The sequence below is a fragment of the Meriones unguiculatus genome, chromosome 21 (assembly GCF_030254825.1).
Source record: "Meriones unguiculatus strain TT.TT164.6M chromosome 21, Bangor_MerUng_6.1, whole genome shotgun sequence".
Lineage (NCBI taxonomy): Eukaryota > Metazoa > Chordata > Mammalia > Rodentia > Muridae > Meriones > Meriones unguiculatus.
In genome coordinates this window covers 36,581,582-36,602,485 of record NC_083368.1, presented here as the reverse complement: position 1 = coordinate 36,602,485, position 20,904 = coordinate 36,581,582, and the positions used below count along the sequence as shown (strand labels likewise).

At 43.7% G+C, this 20,904-nt stretch overlaps 1 protein-coding gene across 2 annotated transcripts in view; it reads left to right on the top strand.

The window, feature by feature from the left end:
• Slc25a13 (solute carrier family 25 member 13) overlaps positions 1 to 20,904 on the top strand; it is a 166,127-nt gene that overhangs the window by 9,788 nt on the left and 135,435 nt on the right. For both annotated transcript variants that reach the window (XM_021638287.2, XM_021638288.2), the window contains exon 2: positions 16,869 to 16,922. In XM_021638287.2, coding sequence (XP_021493962.1) covers positions 16,869 to 16,922 — 54 coding nt within the window. The remainder of the gene's footprint in view (positions 1 to 16,868; positions 16,923 to 20,904) is intronic.

Genomic DNA, 20,904 nt, shown 5'->3' with positions numbered 1-20,904 from the left:
TTCTTATTAGTGGCTGGTAACCAAGTTTCAGTATTGATGGTTGCTCTTCATGGAGTATCAAATTTAGTTTTCATTCTTTAAACATCCAGATTTATGTACATGAATGTACATAGTGATTATTATAAAAAAAGATGGGTATTTATTAATGGGTATAGTTTGTGTTTGGGGTTCTCATGGTGTGGGTGGATTAAGAAATGATAAATTTAATAATGTTCTAGATTACCAAAATAAAATAAAATCAGTTAGAAATAGATTGTAACACATTGGATTAAGAACAATTTCATTAGTTCTTAATGGATGATTACTACTTCTCAAAGGGAGTCAAATTGAGCCAGAGTACAGAGGTACAGCCTTTTTTTTATTATTATTATTGTATTATTTTTGGTTTTGTTAACCAAAATATATCACTTAGGAAAATGTGCAACAAGAGTCCATAATTAGGAAATAAGAGAAGAATCATTCTGTAATTTGCAAATAACAGATCCAGGGAAGAATTATCTACAGGTAATTCTTTGGTGAATGATTGCTGGAATTTTCGTCTTCTCAAAGTATTAGCTGGTAAATGACTTACTCCTTACAAGAGGAGCAGAGGACCTTTACAACGGGGAGTTATATTTCGACCAAGTGGTCCTAAGTGTGTGGAGAAACTTGCATTTTGTACCTATTGAAATGGAAGTATCCAAAATCTTTAAAATTCTTGAATCTGAATCTAATAGAAAGTGGGGGCGGGGGGGGGAAGAAAGTGGGCCTGACTTTAGAAATGTATTATGAGAGAAAAAGGGTGAAGAAAAGGAGACTCCCAGAGAGACATGAACAAAATGCAGTGTTTGATCTTGGTTACAAAATAAAGGAATGGAAGAAATAGTTGGCTCAGTTGGAACAGCTGTGTATTTACTGGAGTATATTCATTTGCTAGGGCTTCCAAAGCAATGTGCCAAAGACAGCCAGCTTAAATGGCTGGAATTTTCACAATTTCGGAGAGCTAATAGTCTGATATCAAGATGCAGGCGAGGTTGGCTTTGCCTAAGGCCTCTTTCCTTGGCTTCCAGTGGGTTGTCTTACTGTATCTTCATATGGTTTTTTTTGTGGTTATATCCTAATTTCCAGTACTCTGTCTGTTCCTTCCTCCCTACTATCCTTTCTCTTATTGTTGGGGTTTATTAAATGGCTTTTTAAAAAGATTTATTTATTTATTTATTTATTACTTATACAGCATTCTGCCTGCACACCAGAAGAAGGCACTAGATCTCAGTAGAGATGGCTATGAGCCACCATGTGGTTGCTGGGAATTGAACTCAGGACCTTTGGAAGAACAGCCAATGTTCTTAACCTCTGAGCCATCTTTCCAGCCCCTTATTAAATGGTTTTAATGAATGTTTAAGCATGGGCATTGTTGGGGATTAAGGGGAGAGGAGTAAAAGCATGATTTCCAATCATGAGAACATCTTTATCATCATCACTTTAATAACCTAATTACAGACCTTTCTTCATTTACAGCCAGTCGTATTCTGAGGTACTGGGATCAGGGGAAGACACAGTTCAGCTCATGCTAAAAATTGACTCATATTCAATTGCCTTGGATGAGATAATGTTGAGGTTCCCAGAAAATTGGTCCTCATGCTCCTTGCTGTCTTGTTTTTTGCTACACATTAAGCTCTTGTGACCAGGGCCATTCTCTGGACCCTGCTATCTGTCAAAGTATTTGTCACATGACATTTTGACACATTGTTCATTAATTCACTCATTAATTTGATACACCAACAAGGCAGGGTGAGTGGAGGATGGTTTTCCTTTGTTCATTTATCATGTGTTGGGAACTTCTTCACTTTTTAATTAAACATCTATCTAGTCCCCTCCATCTCCTAATAAAATAAGAATCTTTTGGAGCCACTTGAGATGTGCGTGGATGATCGGTCCCCAAGAGAAAGCAGGATGGAGAGTAAGCTGCTAATCATGCTGTGGAGGAGTGGGACCGTGCTAAGGCACACAGGTCCCCTGTGAACCCAGAAAGGACTCTTCCAAAGGTGAAGCCTTGGGAAACACTCCCTTTTGTTTATGAACGTTCAGTTGGGAACAATGGCCAGCAAGTCCAAACAACACTGCAGCTACTTCCAAGTATGCTGGGGCATCAGGTGGCTTGAGGACTGTTGGTATTGTTACTGAAAATTTTGGGGAGCCGCACTTTGGGTGTTAATGTGTAACTAGGAAAAGTGGAGTCCCTTGTTAGGGTTTTTGGTCTTGTTAGTAACTTAAGAATGGATGTGAGGACAATTATTATTAGAGTTTAAAATTAAAATCCCAGAGGAGGCAAGCAGTGAGTCTCAGGAGCTAATCAGATGAGGAAGATGGGGAAAGAGAAGCAAGAAAACTATGCCTCTTGAGTTGGGGGTGGATCTCAATATTAGAGGTCCCGAGGCAGACATTCAGGGGGCAGAAGTAGGGTACAGTAGAGAGGGAGCTTCAGAGGAAGGCTGATAAAGCCCCAGAGTGTCTGGAGGGCATGCCCAGTATCTGAAAGAAAAAGAGAGAAAAGAGAAAGGGGAAGTTATGCTGGTGTAAATAATTCAGAAAAATTGGCAGGCCTTCTCTGCTGCGTGGCTTGGTATACGGCTGCTGTGAGGTTGGATTTTTTTGGAAGGAAAAATCCAGTATCTCATCAAAGAGATTTAATTATTCCTCCCATTATCTTTGGCTTAAAGTGAATCAACCTTCCTAAGGTGTAGTTTCTTGGCCTGGTGATAGGGCCCAGCTGGAGTAACTATTGTTTTGGCTAGTTTAGAACATTAGATGTCTATGCAATGGCAGAGACAGATCACATTCTTTTTTTTTTTTTTCTGTTTTATTTTTCTCATTTTTATTATTTGTTTGAAATTTTTATACAATGTATTGTAATCATATTGTCACCCCACTGTAATTCCTCCCAAATATACTATCCTTTCCCTTTGTACCCATATTTTTTTAAATTTATTTTTTATTTATTACAATTTGTTCATTTTGTGTCCCAGCTGTAGCCCCTTCCCTTGTCCCCCCCAATCCCTCCCTCCCTCCCTCTTCTCCTCCCATGTCCTTCCCCCAGTCTACTTATAGGGAAGGTCCTCCTCCCCTTCCCTCTGAGCTTATAAGGTCTCATCAGGACTGACTGCATTGTCTTCCTCTGTGGCCCACCCCACCCCTGCTCCCTCAGGGGGAGGTGGTCAAAGAGCCAGCCACTGAATTCATGTCAGAGACAGTCCCTATTGCCCTTACTAGGGTACACACTTGGCGACTGAGCTGCCATGGGCTACATCTGTGCAGGGGATCTAGCTTATCTCCTCTATACGTGGTGCTTGGTTGGAGTATCAGTCTCAGAAAAGACCCCTGGGCCCAGATTTTTTTGGTTCTGTTGCTCTTCTTGTGGAGTTCCTTAGGGATAGTGCTACCTCAAGCTATACCACTCGTAGGCATATATCCAAATTATGCTCAAGTATATATCAAGGACATTTGCTCAACCATGTTTGTAGCAGCTTTATTCATGATAGCCAGAATCTGGAAACAACCCAGATGTCCCTCAATGGAGGAATGGATACAGAAATTGTGGTACATTTACACAGTGGAATACTACTCAGCAATTAAAAACAAGCAAATCATGAAATTTTCAGGCAAATGATTTGAGCGAGAAAAGATCATTCTGAGTGAGGTATCCCAGAAGCTGAAATACACACATGGTATATACTCACTTATAAGTGGATGTTAGACATATAATATAGGATAATCATACTGAAATCTGTACACCTAAAGAAGCTAAGCAAGAAGGAGGACCCTGGGTAAGATGATCAATCCTCATTCAGAAAGGAAAACGGGATAGACATTGAAAGAGGGAGAAAACAGGAAGCAGGACAGGAGCCCACCACAGAGGGCCTCTGAAAGACTCTACCCAGCAGGGGTATTAAAGCAGATGCTGAGACTCATAGCCAAACTTTGGGCAGAGTGCAGCAAGTCTGATGTAAGAAGGGGGAGACAGAAAGGCTTGGAGGGATTCACATTCTTTTGAGCAGGAAGACACCTCTTTCCCTAGTGGTGCTCGTGAAGGCGCCATCAAGGCTACTGTTAATATTCTCGACTCTGAAGTGTAACTAGCATAATCTGAGAGATGAGCTTACATCAGGAGATAGATGTAATCCGTTTCTATCATGAAGATCCAGACATCTGGTTCCAGAGGTGTTCACCAGAAGGGATTAGTGTCTGGATTTGGGTTTCAGTCACACCCTCATATACAGCTGGTAAGTCTAAAACCCCTCTTCTCCCAGAATGTCAGCGCTGGTGACATTGTCCTCAACCAAAGGACTTTGGCTGGGTGAACAAGCCTAAAGATTTCCGTTTTCAAGAAAAGCAGGTCCCTAACGGCCCTTAAATTCACCAGGTATTTCCCTTAATCCCCTAGAACCCCCCTTAACGTTTCCCCAAAGGCCAGTTACCTTTGGCCAGGGCAGCTAGTTCCAGACAGCTCGGATAAGCTCATATCCCCACTCTGCTGACTGTGGCGTGAAATCTACTTTGTCTGTGGCCTGCCTTCCTGGAGATGGCCTTGGCAGTTTGATTCCCAGTAAGTACTTCCTTCTGCCCACAGAGCCGTCTAGTTGGGTAGTTTTCCTGTACCATCACTTATACCCGTCAGGCAAGGATGGCCGTTTAGGGGATGAGAAACCAGAGCTCAGGCCTAGCATTCTTAGCTGGAAAATCAGATAGTCTTGGAATTACTACTTTTGGGGACCCTTCCCTAAGCCATCTGTACGGTTTCTATCGCTTGTTCTCATACTCAGTTTAAAAAAAAATTCATCTCGTAACTAACTAACTAACTAGTTAATTAATTTGTGTACATGCTTGTGGAGGCCAGAAGTTAAGGCTAGGTGTCTTCCTCAGTTGTTCCCCCAAAACCAGACATGGTCTCCATTGAAGCTGAGATCGCCTATTCAGTCAGGCCAGCAAACTGCAGGGTCCACGAGCCTCTGCTTCCCCAGTGCTGGAACTGCAAACATGTGTGACCCCACTTGGCATTTTACGTGGGTGCTGGGGATGGGAACTCACATTTTCAAGCTTGCCTGGCAAAAAGTTTACTGACTGAGCCATCCCTTGGCCCCTCAGGTCTCTTATTTATTTGCTTGCTTTGCTCATCAACAAAAATGCGTTCACTTGTAAGCATCCGCGCACTTGCTTTCTTTCCATTGATGCGGGCTTTGAGTGGGACGGTTCCACCTTCTTTTGCTTCTCTCCCGTCTCAGTTCCTCCAAGCCCAGCCCCAGGTTCTCTGTTCATCGTGGCTCATGGACATTTTTGGTCTCATCAGCAACTTGAACAGAGGCTGGTGGAGACCTTTAGCCTGATTTTCTACTGGGTCATTTGCCTTTTCACATTGATTTGTTCTGAGAGGAACAGTTTAATCAAGAACCTTGCCCCTTTGCCCCGTTTGCATCTTGTTTTCGTCCTCTAGGCTGCTTGATATTTAACTGGTTCCTTCTCATTTTGTGTTCATCAGCCTCTTCCGGTATGACTTCTCATTTGTGCCAAGTTTAAAACCAGACTTCTTGCTTAGTGTTACAGAGGAGGTGAGCACCTGTGTCTTTTCCCATCTCTCTCTCTTACTCAGTTGTGGTTGTTTAATTGTGGGAGTTCATTAGTCGTCACAAGAGCCATGTGGGCAGCAATGTGACCTGCTCCCATTTGGAACAAATCTTCTGGTTCAAAAAAAAAAAAAAAAGCTGTGCAGTCTCCCGTGCATCTTGTGTTGCTCTATTGAGCTGGCATGTTCTGACCTTGGAAGGATGAAGCCGCTGCAAAGCCAAGCACTGTTAGATCTGTTCCGGGCTAGGCATTTTTATGCAATCTTTATTCTCTTTTTCCCTTTTAACAGATGAGAGAAAACAAAACAACAACAAAAAATATGCACACACACACAAACCCAAACCCAAACCGAAAATCCCAAAACCTTGAGTTCATGTTGATTGTTAATGTCAGAATATAAACATACCATTGCAGAGGCCATAAGAAAGGTTCAGGTGGGGGCTGGAGAAGTAACTTAGAGGTTAAAAGATAAGGCTGTTAAGAGTTAGGAGGTTAAGGCTGTATTTCCAAAGGTTCTGAGTTCAATTCCTAGCAACCAGGTGGTGGCTCACAACCATCTATAATGAGATCTGGTGCTGTCTTTTGGTATCTTCTCTTTTTTCCTTTTTTTTTTTTTTTGTTTGTTTGTTTGTTTGTTTGTTTAAGACTGGGACTCACTACGTAGCCTTAGCTGGCCTGGGACTCACTATATAGACTACGCTATCTTTGAACTCACAGAGATGCTCCTGCTTCTTCCTTACAGGTGCTGAGATAAAGTCATGCCACCAAGCCCTAAATAATAGCAGAATCACAATGGCATTTTCACACCTGAATTCTTACAGTGATTCAATATTTATAACTAGCCATTCTTATATGAATTTTACCATTTCCCTTTTGTGTTCAGCAATTATTTAATTGCTATAAAAATAAGGTTTTTTTTAAGTTCATTAAACTACTTATTTACTTTACATCCTGACCACAGCTTCCCCTTCCTCTTCTCCTTCCAGTCCATCCCTCCTGCCTTTCTCCTGAGAAAAGGGGAAGCCTCCCATGGATATCAGCCAGCCTTGGCATATCAAGTTGCTATAAGACTAGGTGCATCTTCTACTTTTGAGGTTAGACATGGCAGCTCAGTTAGGGGAAAGGGATCCAAAGGCAGGCAGTGTAGTCAGAGACCCCTGTTCCTGCTTTAGGAGTCCCACATGAAGATACAGTTGCATAACAGTTACGTATGTGCAGAGGACTTTGGTCCATTCCACGCATGCTCTCTGGTTGGCAGTTCAGTCTCTATGAGCCCCTATTGGCCCAGGGTAGTTGATTCTGTACGTTTCCTTGAGTCCTTGATGCTTTTGGGTCTTTCAATCCTTCCCCATGTCCACAGGATTCTCCACTCAGTGTTTGGCTTTGGCTCTCTGCATCTGTTTCCATCAGTTGCTGAGTGAAGCCTGTCTGAATACAGTTATGACAGGCTCCTGTTTGCAAGTATAGCAGAATGTCATTAATAGTGCTAGGGGTGGGCTCCCTCTCATGGCGTGGGTCTCAAGCTGCCCCGGCCATTGGTTGGCCATCTTGGAAAACCATTCTAAGATTTTATGACATTGCCTGGGCTCTAGTAACTGGTGATAGCTTAAGTAGCCCCTTCAGTACTTTATAAATATGTCACATGCTTTTATATTTCTTTGTTCCCCAACAGGAATATGCATTCGAGTCATCAGGACAGTGCAATCAGGTTTTATTCATTTAAGAAGTAGTAGTAATTTGACACTTGCTAATATGTACTAAATTATATTGGGAGGGATAATTACAATTGCAGCTGGTTCCTGATTATACTCTGATCTCCCGGCTTTAAAAAATCGAGACTAAGTTCAGCATATAATACTGAAGAGTACTTTTTTTTCAGTAGGCAGGCCATGATACTAAGTGACAAAGACTCACATTTTACGTGCAGTGTTGTCCAAAGGCAGGATTCATGATTCATTGGACGGCTTCACACTACTCCCACCTCCCTCAGGTGTTAAAGTGAGCATCCAGTTTACCTGATTCCGGCCTCCTTTCTGACACTGTCATGTAGAGCTACCCATTTAAGATTCTCAAATACCTTTGTTTCTGCCCCTGAAAAATAGAGGAACTAATGGCTTTTCACTTTAAAGAGCTTGAGTGGTGTTAAGTGAGATCTGCTTTGCAACACTGAGCACTGGAATGGGTGTGGATTTAAGGGTTGAGGAAAAGCTACCGAGATCTCGGTGCAGCCCACCCTAAACAATCCACACCCGACGAGAGGACGTACTTCCAAAGGGCCAGCCAGTCACAGTTGGAGTCACATATTCTCCATGGGCACCAGCCAATCCCGATTGAGGTCATGTAGCCATAGTAGGAATTCCCCTTTTTCTGGCTTTAAAAGGGGCCTTCAAGCTCCCCTTGGGGTCACTGCTATTTTGTGAAGGTGGTGACCCAGCATGCTGGAATTCTCTGCAGAATCAATGCTCTTTGCTTTTACATACTACTTGAGTCTGTGTCTTTCCTTCAGCAAATTCAGGACCCTAACACCAAGACTTTACTTCAGCTTCTGGTATTATACTAAGTATGTATAATACATACATAACCACATACTATATTGTATGTGACCTCATACAATATGTACTGCCAAGTCTGTCATTCTCCCTTTGGGGGAGTGTCTGTCAGTGTCTTGCAGTAGGCCTGGAATGTTCCAGTCTTCATAGGTGATGGTAGTGAGCAAGTGGAGCATCACTAATTACCATGTTCATGACTGTTGGGATCAAGTAGATGCCCTCTACCACCTGCAGATAATTTGACAGTGTCTGGAGAACTTGTTTTGATTGTCCCAGCCTGATGCTAGTGGCATCTCGTGGCTAGAGGTTAAGGATGCTGTTAAAATCCTACCTAGCAACAAAGGACAATCATTGGGTCCTACCACAAAGGTTGAGAAACCTGATCTGAGGCAACCTGACCACCTGGACTATGTTCCTGGGGAGAAGGCTTGGACTTGCTGCAGATCAACCTGTGGTTGACCTGCAGCATTCTCAACAGTGGAAGAAAAGAATAAGTGCTCCCAGGTGTGGTTGGAGGAGAAGGATCTTACCGTAGATATGAGGGAGAGTACGACCACAGGCATCTCGAAGAGTCTTGACTGAACATGGCCAGTGGAATAGACCAGGCCATGACAGGAGAGAGTAGGAGAGGGAGAAGGAGAAAGCGGGAAAGGAAGAGAAAAGAAGGCAAGGACAAAGAGGAACAAGAGGACAAAGAGCAGAGCTAAGAGCTTGAAGCCAAAATGTCTGGGTTACATAGGAATTAGAAGCAGGGAAAGTGAAACCCAGCTCCTGGGCTGGAGAGGTTTAAGGTAGGGGTGGAGTGAGTGAGAAGTTGGGGGAGGAGCCACAGGTACTGAGTGAGTAGTGTCTCAGACTTCTTTGAGATCTGACAATAAGGTGGTAATGGAAGCCAGGCCATTGCTTCGGTCTATGTCCAGTGACTCTACCCTGTCAAGTTCATTTTGGTGTTTCCAGCTACCCATCATCCTTTGCCCAGCTTTTCTGTGTTGGAGCAAATCCGCCTAATAGTAGAGCCTGCCTCTCCCACCACAGGAGTCAGCTCAGGTTTCACCTTCCCTGGCAGAAAAGGCATGAAACAGTGACCAAGACCCTGCCAAGCAGAGGCTCACATGTGAAGTGTTTAGGGAGAAGTCAACAGGAGGGAACAGGGGAATGGGAGGCTTTTCACTTCAGTTTAGCTGATAGCTAGTCAAGGTGGCATTCTTTGAGTTCGGTACTGGATTCCCGAGCCATTTCTAGGCATTGGAGAGTATTGTTGGTATCTCTTTGGTCTTTGGCTGATTCTCCAGCTTTCCTCAATGAGACATTCCATAGCATTTTTTCGTTCTTTCATTTCCCTTCTTCCCTCCCTCCCTCCCTCCCTCCCTCCCTCCCTCCCTCCCTCCCTCCTTTCCTTCTTTCTTTCCTTCCTTCTTTCCTTCCTTCCTTCCTTCCTTCCTTCCTTCCTTCCTTCCTTCCTTCCTTCCTTCCTTCCTGTTTTGGTCTCATGTAGCCCAGGTTAGCCTTGAACTCACCGTGTAGCTGAAGGTGACCTTGAGCTTCTGCTTGTCATACCTCTATCTTCCCAGAGCTAGGTTTATCGGTGGGAGGCACTGTGCCTGGTCCATGCACTGCTGGGGACAGAAAGCCCAGGCTTTTTGTGCATGATAGTCACACAGTGGAGCTATGCTCCTAGCCCTCCAATAGCATTTTCTGTAAAGTGTTTTTCTTCTTAGCATGTCATCTTTTGTTACCTAGTTCTGAGTTCAGTGGAGCAGAAATTTCCTGTTGTCTTGTTATTATTTGGCTTATTTGTTTTATTGAGGGGCAGCTGATTTTTCCAGTATTAACAGTTGAAGACTTTTGAGAATAGGTTTTCTGCATTCTAATTGTCTGTCAGGTAACCATACAAAAGAGAGAAGGTAGGTTTTCTTTTCATCTTGTAAGTGCAGATTTAAAAGCTCAAAAATGTTGACTGATTGCCCAAGGTCATTTTAGGCCTGTCTGGGTCCCTAGATTTTCTTCTAAACTTCTGTTGTGGACTCCTGGCAGCATCAGCAGGATGTAAAGAGAAAAGAAAAGTATGTATTGTAGGAAAGATTCTTAGTGTCTGTCTTCAGTTCTTCCTCCTGGGAGCATTGACTGGAATGCTAGCTAGCTTGAGCTTAATTACAATGAGAACTGAAAGTGTGTTTATAGCTTTTATTTATTTTGGCATAACAGAACCCACAGCTAAACCGTCAATGGCTTAACCCGTGCGCTCTGCCTTTTAATACCAGATTGTTAATGGTGATGGCTGTAGTTGTTCAATGCGTGTCTGCAGCAGAGTCACAAGTTACCGAGTCTCCAGTTACTGAGTCTGAAAGTGACCTGCCGCTCCTTAACCCTCTGATGCTTTAGAAGTGAGTTGTGGAGTGATAGGAAGCTTTGAGGGTCGATTACCCAGAAGTGTTGTGGTTGCAAGAACGCTTACTGCGGCATTTTGTCTGTATACCAGTTTATAGTTCTGCGACTCGTCTAATTACAGCTCTTCACTAAGAGAACCTAAGCGAACCTAATGTAAGGCTTGGATGAGTGATTCGGTGCCGTAAGTTAAAAGAAATGATTTTTGTAAATTTGATGAGACACCTCTCTCTTCCCTCAAGGCAGTGGTAACTGTGGTTTCAGGGAGTTCCAAACTTTCTTTTGCAATAACTGATTGTATCAGTCCAGGTTGACTCGCGGGGAACAGAGCCCTCCCTCAGCAGAGGGAGATTTATTACAGGCTATTAAATGGCTTATAGAATTTGTTGGGTGGGTGAAGAAACAGACTTGAGGTTGAGCTCTTAGGAATGACTTCCAGAGCTTCACAGCAGACCAGGCCACCAAGGGAGCAGTGACCTCCGATGCAGTCAGGATGTGTGCTGCCAAGTGAAGGGTGTTTTGGAGGACATGCAGTGAACGGTGGGGGAGGGCAGGACAGTGTCACAGGAAAACTAGACACTTTTCAGCTAAGGTGTCTGCTAGCAGGAGCAGCAGGAGCGTGGATTCTTCGGAAATCCCACGACATTTCTTCTGATTGACAGTCCCTGGGCCATATAGCACCAAAGGATTCTTAACTATGGAACTTTAACTATGTAGTCTGCAATGTATACCTGGAGAAAGAATGTGGGCTGCAGCTGCTGAGTTGCTAGGCAATCCCCAGGAGCACTTTTCATTAGGATTTCGGTCTTCTTACACTTGGCTCCTCAGGTAGAAAGACTGTGGTACTGGTTTTCCTGGCTCCTTTATTTTTGTTACCCCATGCTAGCTCTCACACATACATGATAGCCTGCTTTTGAGGAGTCACCTTTTCTGGTTTTTATATGAAAGATAGTCGTCATATCAGGTAATCGTTGGGTCGGCACTTCTGGCAGTGTTTTGCCCTCCCAGGCTTCTCGGGTTGAGGAAGTGAGTTAGGGAGAGACTGCTGAGGGCTGAGCTGCCGCCTCAGCTGGTTCTCAGCCACTGCCTCTGCCCACCCACCCACCTTAATCTTCTGCAGTGTTAAAGACACACGCCATCTTTGCTGCTTTTATCCTCCTAAAGCCATCTTATATTCATGATTTTTTTTTCATCACTGTCATAAAATATGCAGTTAAAGCTTTTTAAGGAAGTATGTTTTCTTGAAGATGAAAATTTTGATTTTATTTGAATTGACTTAGCAGATAATATAATATAATACACATTATATCTATTATATATCCCCCAAGTCAGCTGCCTTAGCCCATAAGGGAGGGAGTTTTATCTTAGCCCACTGTTGTGGGGATGGAACGGCAGCATGGGGGCCTCTTGGCTGTGCAAGTGGGAGCTTGCTCTTGTGAGGAAGCGAACACCAGACAGGAAGCAAGGCCAGGCTATGAACTTCAGAGCCCCCAGTGACCACTTGCTCCCACTAGACTCTTCTCCCTCAATAGCACTGCCATAAGCTGGGACCACGTCTTCAAACCTATGTGTCTGTGAGAGAAGCTTTGCAAACTAGGTTGCAGAGATTTTGAATTCAGGGTCCTGGAAAGCTCTTTATGCTTGTGGATGCTCCCCTCATTTTCGTCAGAGATCTGCATGTGGGGAAGTTCATGTAAGTGCAAGTGCCCAGGCTCAGAATTTCAAGATCCGCCGAACTGAAGTGAGCCACCACTGTAGGTCTGATGTCTCGCTCCTCAAGGCTGTATCCAGCCAGGGTCTCACATCTTCAGAGCTTCCTCCCCACTTCTCCTCCTCTTCCTCCTAAGACAGGGTCTCCTACATCTTAAGGTGGTCTCAGAGAGTCGAGGATGCTTCTCTAGGGCCGGTATTACCATACCCAGCCAAAACTATTTTGAGTGCATAAGAGTATGCCACTGCAGTTCATGAAAGTAATGAGCCTGGGACTGTGGCTTGATTCCAGGGTAAGCAAGCGGATTTAAAAATTACTCCTCTGCGTAGGAATCTTTCCCCTGCCATTGGCAGTTCCAACTTGTGTTAGAATGACAGAGTTTATTTGTTTATTTATTCTGAAAGACACCTTTCTGGTTCTTCCTGTTATATTTTTGTTCCCTTTATGAAAAAAGCCAGTTAGTGAAGTCGTGTTATTATGTTACTGTTTTGTTTTGTTTTTAATTTCTTAACCTAGTTTGTGTGTTTTGTAGATGTTATTGATGACCTCTTCACATGGCTATAACTAGTGTCTGTCTCGTTACAGCACATTTCATACTTCAGAATTCTCTAGTTTTACCAACTCGCATCTTGGATTTATAGAACATACCTGTAATTTGCATATAAGTTAAACCATATTAGATGTTTCCCAGTGTATGGGAGTAATAGCCATGCAGCTCATTGCTTCTTTTTCTCTTAAGTTTGGATTTACTGTAACATGTTGTCTGACCGAGTACAAAATTCTCTATTGTGTTGATTTAAGTATCAAGTGATATTTCATAGTCACGTGGAAAGAACTCTTTTCCTCTTAGATTCGGAAACCAACTACTTAATTTATTTAAAATGTAGTACAATTTTTATTTTTAGGTTAGACTTTAGTATACTCTAGTCTTTAAGCACATACAACAAAAAAAATAAGATCATGGTAAGTAATGGTAACATCAAGTAATTAAATGACTAGTACTTGTACATATTTTGTAAGATACACATACCCACATGTGTATGTACAAAGATGATCTATCTGGAAACTATCTGAAGTTTGATGGATCTTCTGTAGCCCAAGAATAAACTCCAGGCTCTTCAACGATAAAGCATGCCTCAGAACAGCTAGCTGTTCTGGGTTATCTTAAAAAGGATGGCTCCACTTCTCTGGTTAGCTTGTCTCAGCACATACCATCTTGGGTATTGCTTTTGCCACCAGGTAAGACTGTCTCATGACGCCTTTGTTGGAAGGACCCTGCTATTTGAGGTTGGAGTTCTCCCAGTCCGGATAGCCATTCTTAGCTCAGCTTTAAGGTTCAAGACTCCCTCTCCCTAGCGGGACCTCCTGCTCTCTCTGCCTGACTTCATCTCGAGAGTTTCTCTAGACAGATGCCCCTAACCACATTTGATACGTGGCCTTTGACACAGCCCCTTGATAGCTCTCCCCTCCTTGTACCTATAGGATAATTAGGTACTGTGTTCCTGTTAATATGACAGAACCATGCCAGTTAATACAAATCAAGTATCCTTAAAGCTCCTAGTTCTAACCAATTATGTACACCTGGCCTAGGAGCCCTTCTACTCCCCAAGGGTCATATAGCCTTTGTTCTCCCGAATTAAAGTTGAACTAGTTCCCTGAAGTGGTTCCTGGCGTGTGCTCACAGCCTTCCAAGCTCTGTGCCTTGTCTTCTGCTCCTCCTGCCTTTTCAGGCTGGTGGCCAACAGCTCCCCCAAGTAAGGAAGAGAATACCAGTAGGCGCCCAAGGTGGACCATGAATTTATGACCCTGAGATTAAGAGTCTCACCTCTACCCACTGAGCTAAACTGTTCTTGGTTACCATGAAAAGGACAGCTCCATTTCTTTGGCTAACTTTTCTCACTACGTATTTTCTTGGGTATTGCTTTTGCCACCAGGTAGACTCTGTCTCATATCGTAGTTCTAACCTGCAACTTTATGTAGTCATCAATGTGCTTGTCCATCGTTTTGCCTCAGATGACATGGGGGGGTGTGAGTAGAGGCCAAAATGCATCTTCCAAATATCTACCAAGTGTGTGCTGGGTGGGCAGTAGATGGAGTGAGTACAGATAAGGCCCAGGAGGTCAGTAGTAAGTTTAAGAAACTGTCTCCTGGTTCCGTCGTTCTCTGTGCCTAAGAAGATGACTCTCAGTCTCAGGCAAATACCCATGTGATCATTAACCAGCTACCCACCTGCAGCCCTGGGTCTGCTTTCGAGAGTAGCGTTGTGTAGGCTAGGAGAGCAAAGGCAATGACTTGGTGTGTTGGGATGGATGGCCTTGGTGTTTGGCTGGGGCTTTGGTGAGTGTCTGCGAGAGTACCAGCTTTTCTTCATCTCTCCTGGTTCTTCCTTCTGAGTGAGGACAGTCTGACAGCAAAGCGCTCTTCTTTTTCAAGCTGGCCTTCTTACTAGTAACATGGCCTAGTCTCAGACTCTAGATCCTTCTGCCTTAGTCTCTGAAATTCTGGGATTACAGCCGTGCACCACCGTGCCAGGCAAACCCCATGTAGAACAATGGTTTTTATTCTAGCACAGTCTGTTTTCTCTAAGGCTGTGATGTGGGGATGGGAGATCTGAGGCCGAGAAAACACAAACGCAAACAGAAAACTGACTTTTCATCTGACTTAGGGAAAGGAAGTACATGTCTTTCTCTGAACCTTGATTTCCCCTTCTGTAAAATGGGGAGAATAGTACGTGTGCCAACTTTCAGGCTTGCTGTGAGGACCCGACGTTGTAACTACATTGTAAACTGCAGGGTACATTCTTGGTGGCATTGGCTCCAAGAGAGATCTTATTTACTTTGTACTCTCCTGTGCCTAGACCCTGCATGGGTTACAAAGTGAAGAGTTTGCTTTTTCTCTCAAAGAGGTTCATTTCTGGCTAGGGACGTTGATGATTTGGGGGATCAGGAGACTATGGTGCTTTTGGAAGTCAGGCCAAGGAGGTGCATGCTGGGATAGCAATGCCCAGTATTGTTCATACAGAGTGTGTAGTGTCGTGAACTGAGCAGATGTGCAAGCCTGCATTCAGACAGAGCAAGCTTAGCTCATTCCATAGAACATTTCTCCACCTTTAAAACAACAACAACAACAACAAAAAAAAAACATTAGGAATTTAGGTCAGCATATGTGCAGCCCCTCTTTCCTTGCCTAGTAAATACCCTGTCATAGGGTAGGATTATTACCAAGGTGGGAGGAATGTTTCTGCTCCGGAGTGGAGGTAAAGGCACTTCTGTGATGCCTTTTCTTGGAGTGTTCATCCTGACTCCACCTTTCCACCAACAGGGCCTCCTCTTCTCAAACCTGGAGGTCATCAGCGTCATTAATCATTTGTGTTGGTTCGCGGTCATTGGCATCATTAATCATGGCTTGGTTAGCGCTCTTACTTTCCCTCCGTTCTTGAACAGCAAAGGACACAGACTAATTCTGGGTTTAAGACAGTGATAGTGTCAGGTATTCAGCTGAAGTGGAAAGAGTCTATCTTGGCGTTAGCAAAACAAGGCGACCAACCAGCTGCTTTCAGAGAGACTACCTCCCCTTTCAGTGACTAGTTTAATAAATTTATTCCTGACAGTGGTGAGCCAATGGGCTCTGGTAGTTCCATACTGAGAGACAAAAAATCCCATTGTTTAAGGATCTCAGAAGAGCCTTTGCAAACACACAGAAGGGATTTAGAACAATTTGCATAAATCTCCTCGTGGAGAGGGACACGATTCCAGCTTTGGGGTGGCTCCAGGGGCCCCCCGCCTTGGCTGTATCATGGGGTGACACTGTGCTTGCTGAGAACTGCGTCTCATGACCACTTTTGCCAACAGGACTGGGTGATGGGACATTGAATAAGCCCACTGTTTGCTTCAGCATAAGGGTTCTTTTGTGTCGGCCTGGGCCAGTCATGTTCAAGTTTGTCTTGCTTTTTTTCCCCCAGTGATGTTTTTGGACTTTGTGGCCTGGATTGCTAAGCACAACACCTATTCTGAGCTAATCTGTCAAGTTTTACTGGTGGAAGGTAACCACAGTCCCTTGAGTTTCTAGAATGTGAAGAATAATAGTCACACCTTTGGAGACTTATGATTTATTAAGGCTGGGGAGAGAGAGGTGGAGAGGCTCCTTGGCCTGCCTAGGTCGGTGGGTGTACGTGCTGTTCATGGAGGAACTGTGGGAAGCAGTTCCCTTTGGGTCCTTAATATGATTTACTAGTTCACTAACTTTTAAGAAACATGCTCCTATGCAGGATTGGCAAACAGGTTGTACTTAATATTTAATATTCCCATGTGAGAAGGCATGAGTTACTCTTGGGTGTGGTTTAGAAATGCCAGGTGTTCACTAATCTTGTTTCAACATCCCCCCCTTTAATACCGAACACTAAATATTGAAGCTTTTCTGATTTCTCATACAGAATGTTATCATTTTAGAAGCCACATGGAGTCTGCCTTAAAATCTGGGGACTAGTTTACACACTGGAGCAATTTGGTACTTTAAGGACAAAAATGAAATGTACTAATTTCTAACCCAAAGTTTATTTTCCCTCCTGCTAGCTTGATTTCTCAGCTTTGTTCTAATAATATAAACATTTTTATGTTTATTTATAGGTGGCTTTAACCAAGAGAGCAGATCCAGCTGAGCTTAAAGCAATATTTTTGAAGGTCAGTATAAAGGAATCTATTTTGTTTCTTGTTTAGTTGGTGTTCTATAACTTTAGAAGATTATTTCAGACAGCTCTTTATTGTTGAAAAATTTAAAAGCATCTCCCAAAGTGTCTTAATGTAGCATTCATGAAAGGGATCCTTTATAATTCTGTTTTTTTAGAAACCACATAGGTGATTTCTGGTGATGGGGATATAGCTTATATTTTAATTTCTTTCGTGGCATTCAGTTCACCTGAAAATGCTTGAGAGGCTGAGCTGTGTGACTTAGGACCTGTTGAGGGCTGGGCTCTGAAGGGACCGTTCCCAGCATTGCCTTTTCTCCTAGGAAGTTTCAGGCTCTGTGTCAGCATCTGGCAGAGAGGCTTGTCCTCCCTCCACAGGGTAGAAGAGGCCCACTGTTTTCCTCTGCTCATGGCCATCTTCATTGCATCACCACTCTCGATAAATATGGACACTCTAAGAACTTATGATTTCTTTGGTTTCCTGTACTCCCTCCACCCTGTGGTTCAGAACAGTGCATGGTTAGTTAGTACAAGTCTTCTTGGGGTCTCAAACCCTTTTTTTTTTTTGCGGGGGAGGCTTAGCATCAGAAAAGAAAAGGCCCATTTTATAAAGACAATAAGAACAAAATATGTAAGCCTGCTCTAAGCATTGAAAAGAAGTGTAAGACCTGGGGTCTCACAGCTCAGGAGTTCAATCGCGCCCTTCCCAGAAACTCCCCCAGACCAAGACTCGTTGCAAAAGCAAGAGGTTTATTAACCATTGCACAATGGGGTCACCCCTGCTGGTCAGCAAAGAGTGGCACCGGGAGACAAAGGCCTTTAGGTTTTTAAAAGAAAAATTGCGGGAAATTTGAAGTTGCAGTTTTGGCAGTTTAGGATTGGATGAGGAAGTTATAAAGTAAGATAATTGGTTAGTCTTAGGTGCTCAAGCTTGGCCAGTCCTGCCAAGTGTGGATGCAGCTGCAATTGAAGGTGGAGGTGGTTAGCTCATCCTTGAAGATTAGGGGCTACAGACTTTTGGCTGGAGGTCAAAAGCTACTCAGAAGAAGTCTAGGTTTGTTGCTAAGAAACGCTATCTCAAGGACAAGGGTCTGGTTCTTCTTTTGTTGAGTGAAGGTCATTGCTTGCTTGCCCTTTTTTTATATCTGTCCTCACAGATAGGGTCACATTCCTTCACTCTCTGGAAAGGTACTAAGAGGCTTTAGCTTAACCTGGACCTAAAACTCAAAACTATAGGCTTTAGAAGACATATAGGTTACAAAGTTAGTCTAACCCTTTCAGAAGTATGTGCAAATCAAAGTGTTCCAGTTGTGTGGAGGAAACAATCAGAACTTGAGTGGTCCATTCTAGGCAATGGTTAGTGAATGGTTGGGATGCTGGTACTTGTTGCCACATGCCTGGCTGGAACATTGGTGTTCTCTTTGAAGGCTGATCTTGGGGAAAGTGCTCGGCAAGGTTTATCTGGATGGAAAGAGGCACCAGAGCATCAAGTCAGAAACTTGATGGGACCTGACTATCGATTACATGGGCCTCACTTTCTTCATGAAAAATATATTAGAATAAAAAAAAAAAAAAAAAAAAGAGGGCTTGAATTCCGGCCTCCTCTAAGAATGCTTGCCCACCATGGATGGGTCCCCAGCTATAACCCTCGGTGCTGAGGAAGAGAGAAACAATAAGGACCTTGAGCGTGGACGGGATATTTGAAGTTAAGAAATTATAATTTAGCCAGGCATGGTGGGTGGCACATGCCTTTAATACCAGCTCTTGGGAGGCAGAGGCAGTTGGATCTCTATGACTTTGAGGCCACCCTGGGCTACAAAAGTGAGTTCCAGGACACCCAGTTTTATATAATAGAGACTCTATCTCAAAAAACCAAAACAAAACTAAAGTGCAATCTTTTTGTGTACACTGGAACATTTATAGATGACGGTGTGATATGATAGTAGAGATCTGCTTTAAAGTCTGATTTTTTGGGGTGGGGGAATGGAGAGATGGCTCAGTGGTTAAGAGCACTGCCTGCTCTTCCTAAAGGACCCAGATTCAATTCCCAGCACCTACATGGCAGCTTACAACTGTCCATTTCCAAGAGATCGGACACATTCATACTAATGCATATAAAATAAAACGAAATTAATTATTTAAAAAAATCTGACTTTTGGTGGGAGGGGAAGGTGGGTGGCATTGTGAAAAAAAAATTAAAATTAGGAACTGGAATATTTGCTTTATTATACTTTTATTTCTTCTACATTGTATGCTTGGATATTTTCATAAGGAGAAGTTAGAAGAGATTATAGAGATTGAATAAATTAGCTGGTGTGCACTGCTCAGCACTTGACATGCTTTTAAGTTAAGTAAGATGCTTGAAATTAAAGGATGCAGATCCAGGGAGGGTGGGCTGGAGATCTTGCTCAGTGGTTAAGAGGGTTAGGAATGTCTACTGCTCTTTCAGAGGACCCAGGTTCAGTTCCCAGCACCGTTAGCAGGCAGCTCAACACTTGTATAGTTTCAGGACATCTGACGTTCTCTGGCCTATGGGGGCACTTGCATGCATTTGATGTCCATAAACTCAGGCACATAGACGTACACGTAATAAATAAAACAAACAAACAAGAACAACAACAACAACAACAAAACAAATGTAGAAAAGCAAAGATTCCAGAGGATGAACACGGGAAGTTTTCAGAGGAGGAAAAAAGGTTAAATTTTTAAGGATGTCTGGATTTTATACACAGAATACTGTAAGGGAGAAAAGGGCCTCCAATGATGGAACTCAAGAGGATAGATGATAATCATGTCTTCCTTGAGTTAATGGTTTGGGGCTGGAGAGATGGTTCCATCTGGCCCAAAGAAACCCAGGGAGCGTAGGAGCTTTTTGCAGGCGGCTGAACAGCCCCTGGTGGCATTTCTATGTAGGAAAAGCCAGTCTCAAAGCCAACTCCGGAATCTTTGGAACTAGGTAGGAGACTACGTGACTTTTGTTATGGCTTAGAGTATGAGGTGATGCAGAGGAAGAGGTGCGTACGTGAAGAAAACTGAATCAGCAGTCTGTGGAAGGGATTTTGGATTTGGCACAGGGTCTGGTGACGTCACCAGGCCTAGATAGTGTGGGACCAACACAAATCCAGCTTGCCTCAGCGTGCTTGTTGACTGTCTCGTGTAGCTGATGGCTGTGGTGAGGGGGTGAGAGGAGAATGGGAGCCATAGGGGCTGCCAGGCTGGACCTGTTAAGTAAGGATAAGCAGTTTACATTCTGCGAACCCTTCTCTGGTGTTTTCTATTCATGAGGTTTTCTGACTTGATCTTCTCTCTTAATAAGAACTCCATATGGAATCACAAGCCTGCTCTCTGCTGAGCTAGGCAGAAGGAAGGATTCTGCTGCAGCTAGGGAGGGATGGAAAGAAGCCTTTGATATGAGGTGTCCTGGGCCATAGGGGAGCTGGCAGCTCTGGAGGTCAGAGAGAGCCATGCGGAGCTGTGGGGAATAGGGCTGGCTCCAGAGGACTGAAGGCACCCTTCTGGCTCTTCACGTGCATGTTTTTGAGAAGATTGAGACTCAGTCTCATCTCACCCACCCTGCTTTGAGGTTGACTTTTAGAGGTTGAGCATCTAGTAAGGATGCATAAATCATGACTCCGCCCTTAAATCTTTCTCTCTGTGTGTACGTTAAGGAAACAGAATCATGGTGTGGTTGGTAGGTATGGCGTAGCGTTTAACTTGAGGGGAGAGTATGTGAGGCCAGTTACGTCTTCCTATGGAAGTTGTGGAAAGGAGGTTCGAGCTGGGATTGAGAAAGGATAGGTTGTCCATCCGGTAGAGAAGGGCATGAAGTTTGTTCCAGACAAAGAAAGTAGCACGTGCAAGTCAAAGTGTGCCAGCATGTGGAGGGAACGAGCAACAGTAACATTAGGGGTCCAGTTTGGGGCAGTGGTTAGAGAATGGTTGCAAAGGTTTGCAACATGCTTGGCTAAAGCAGTGGG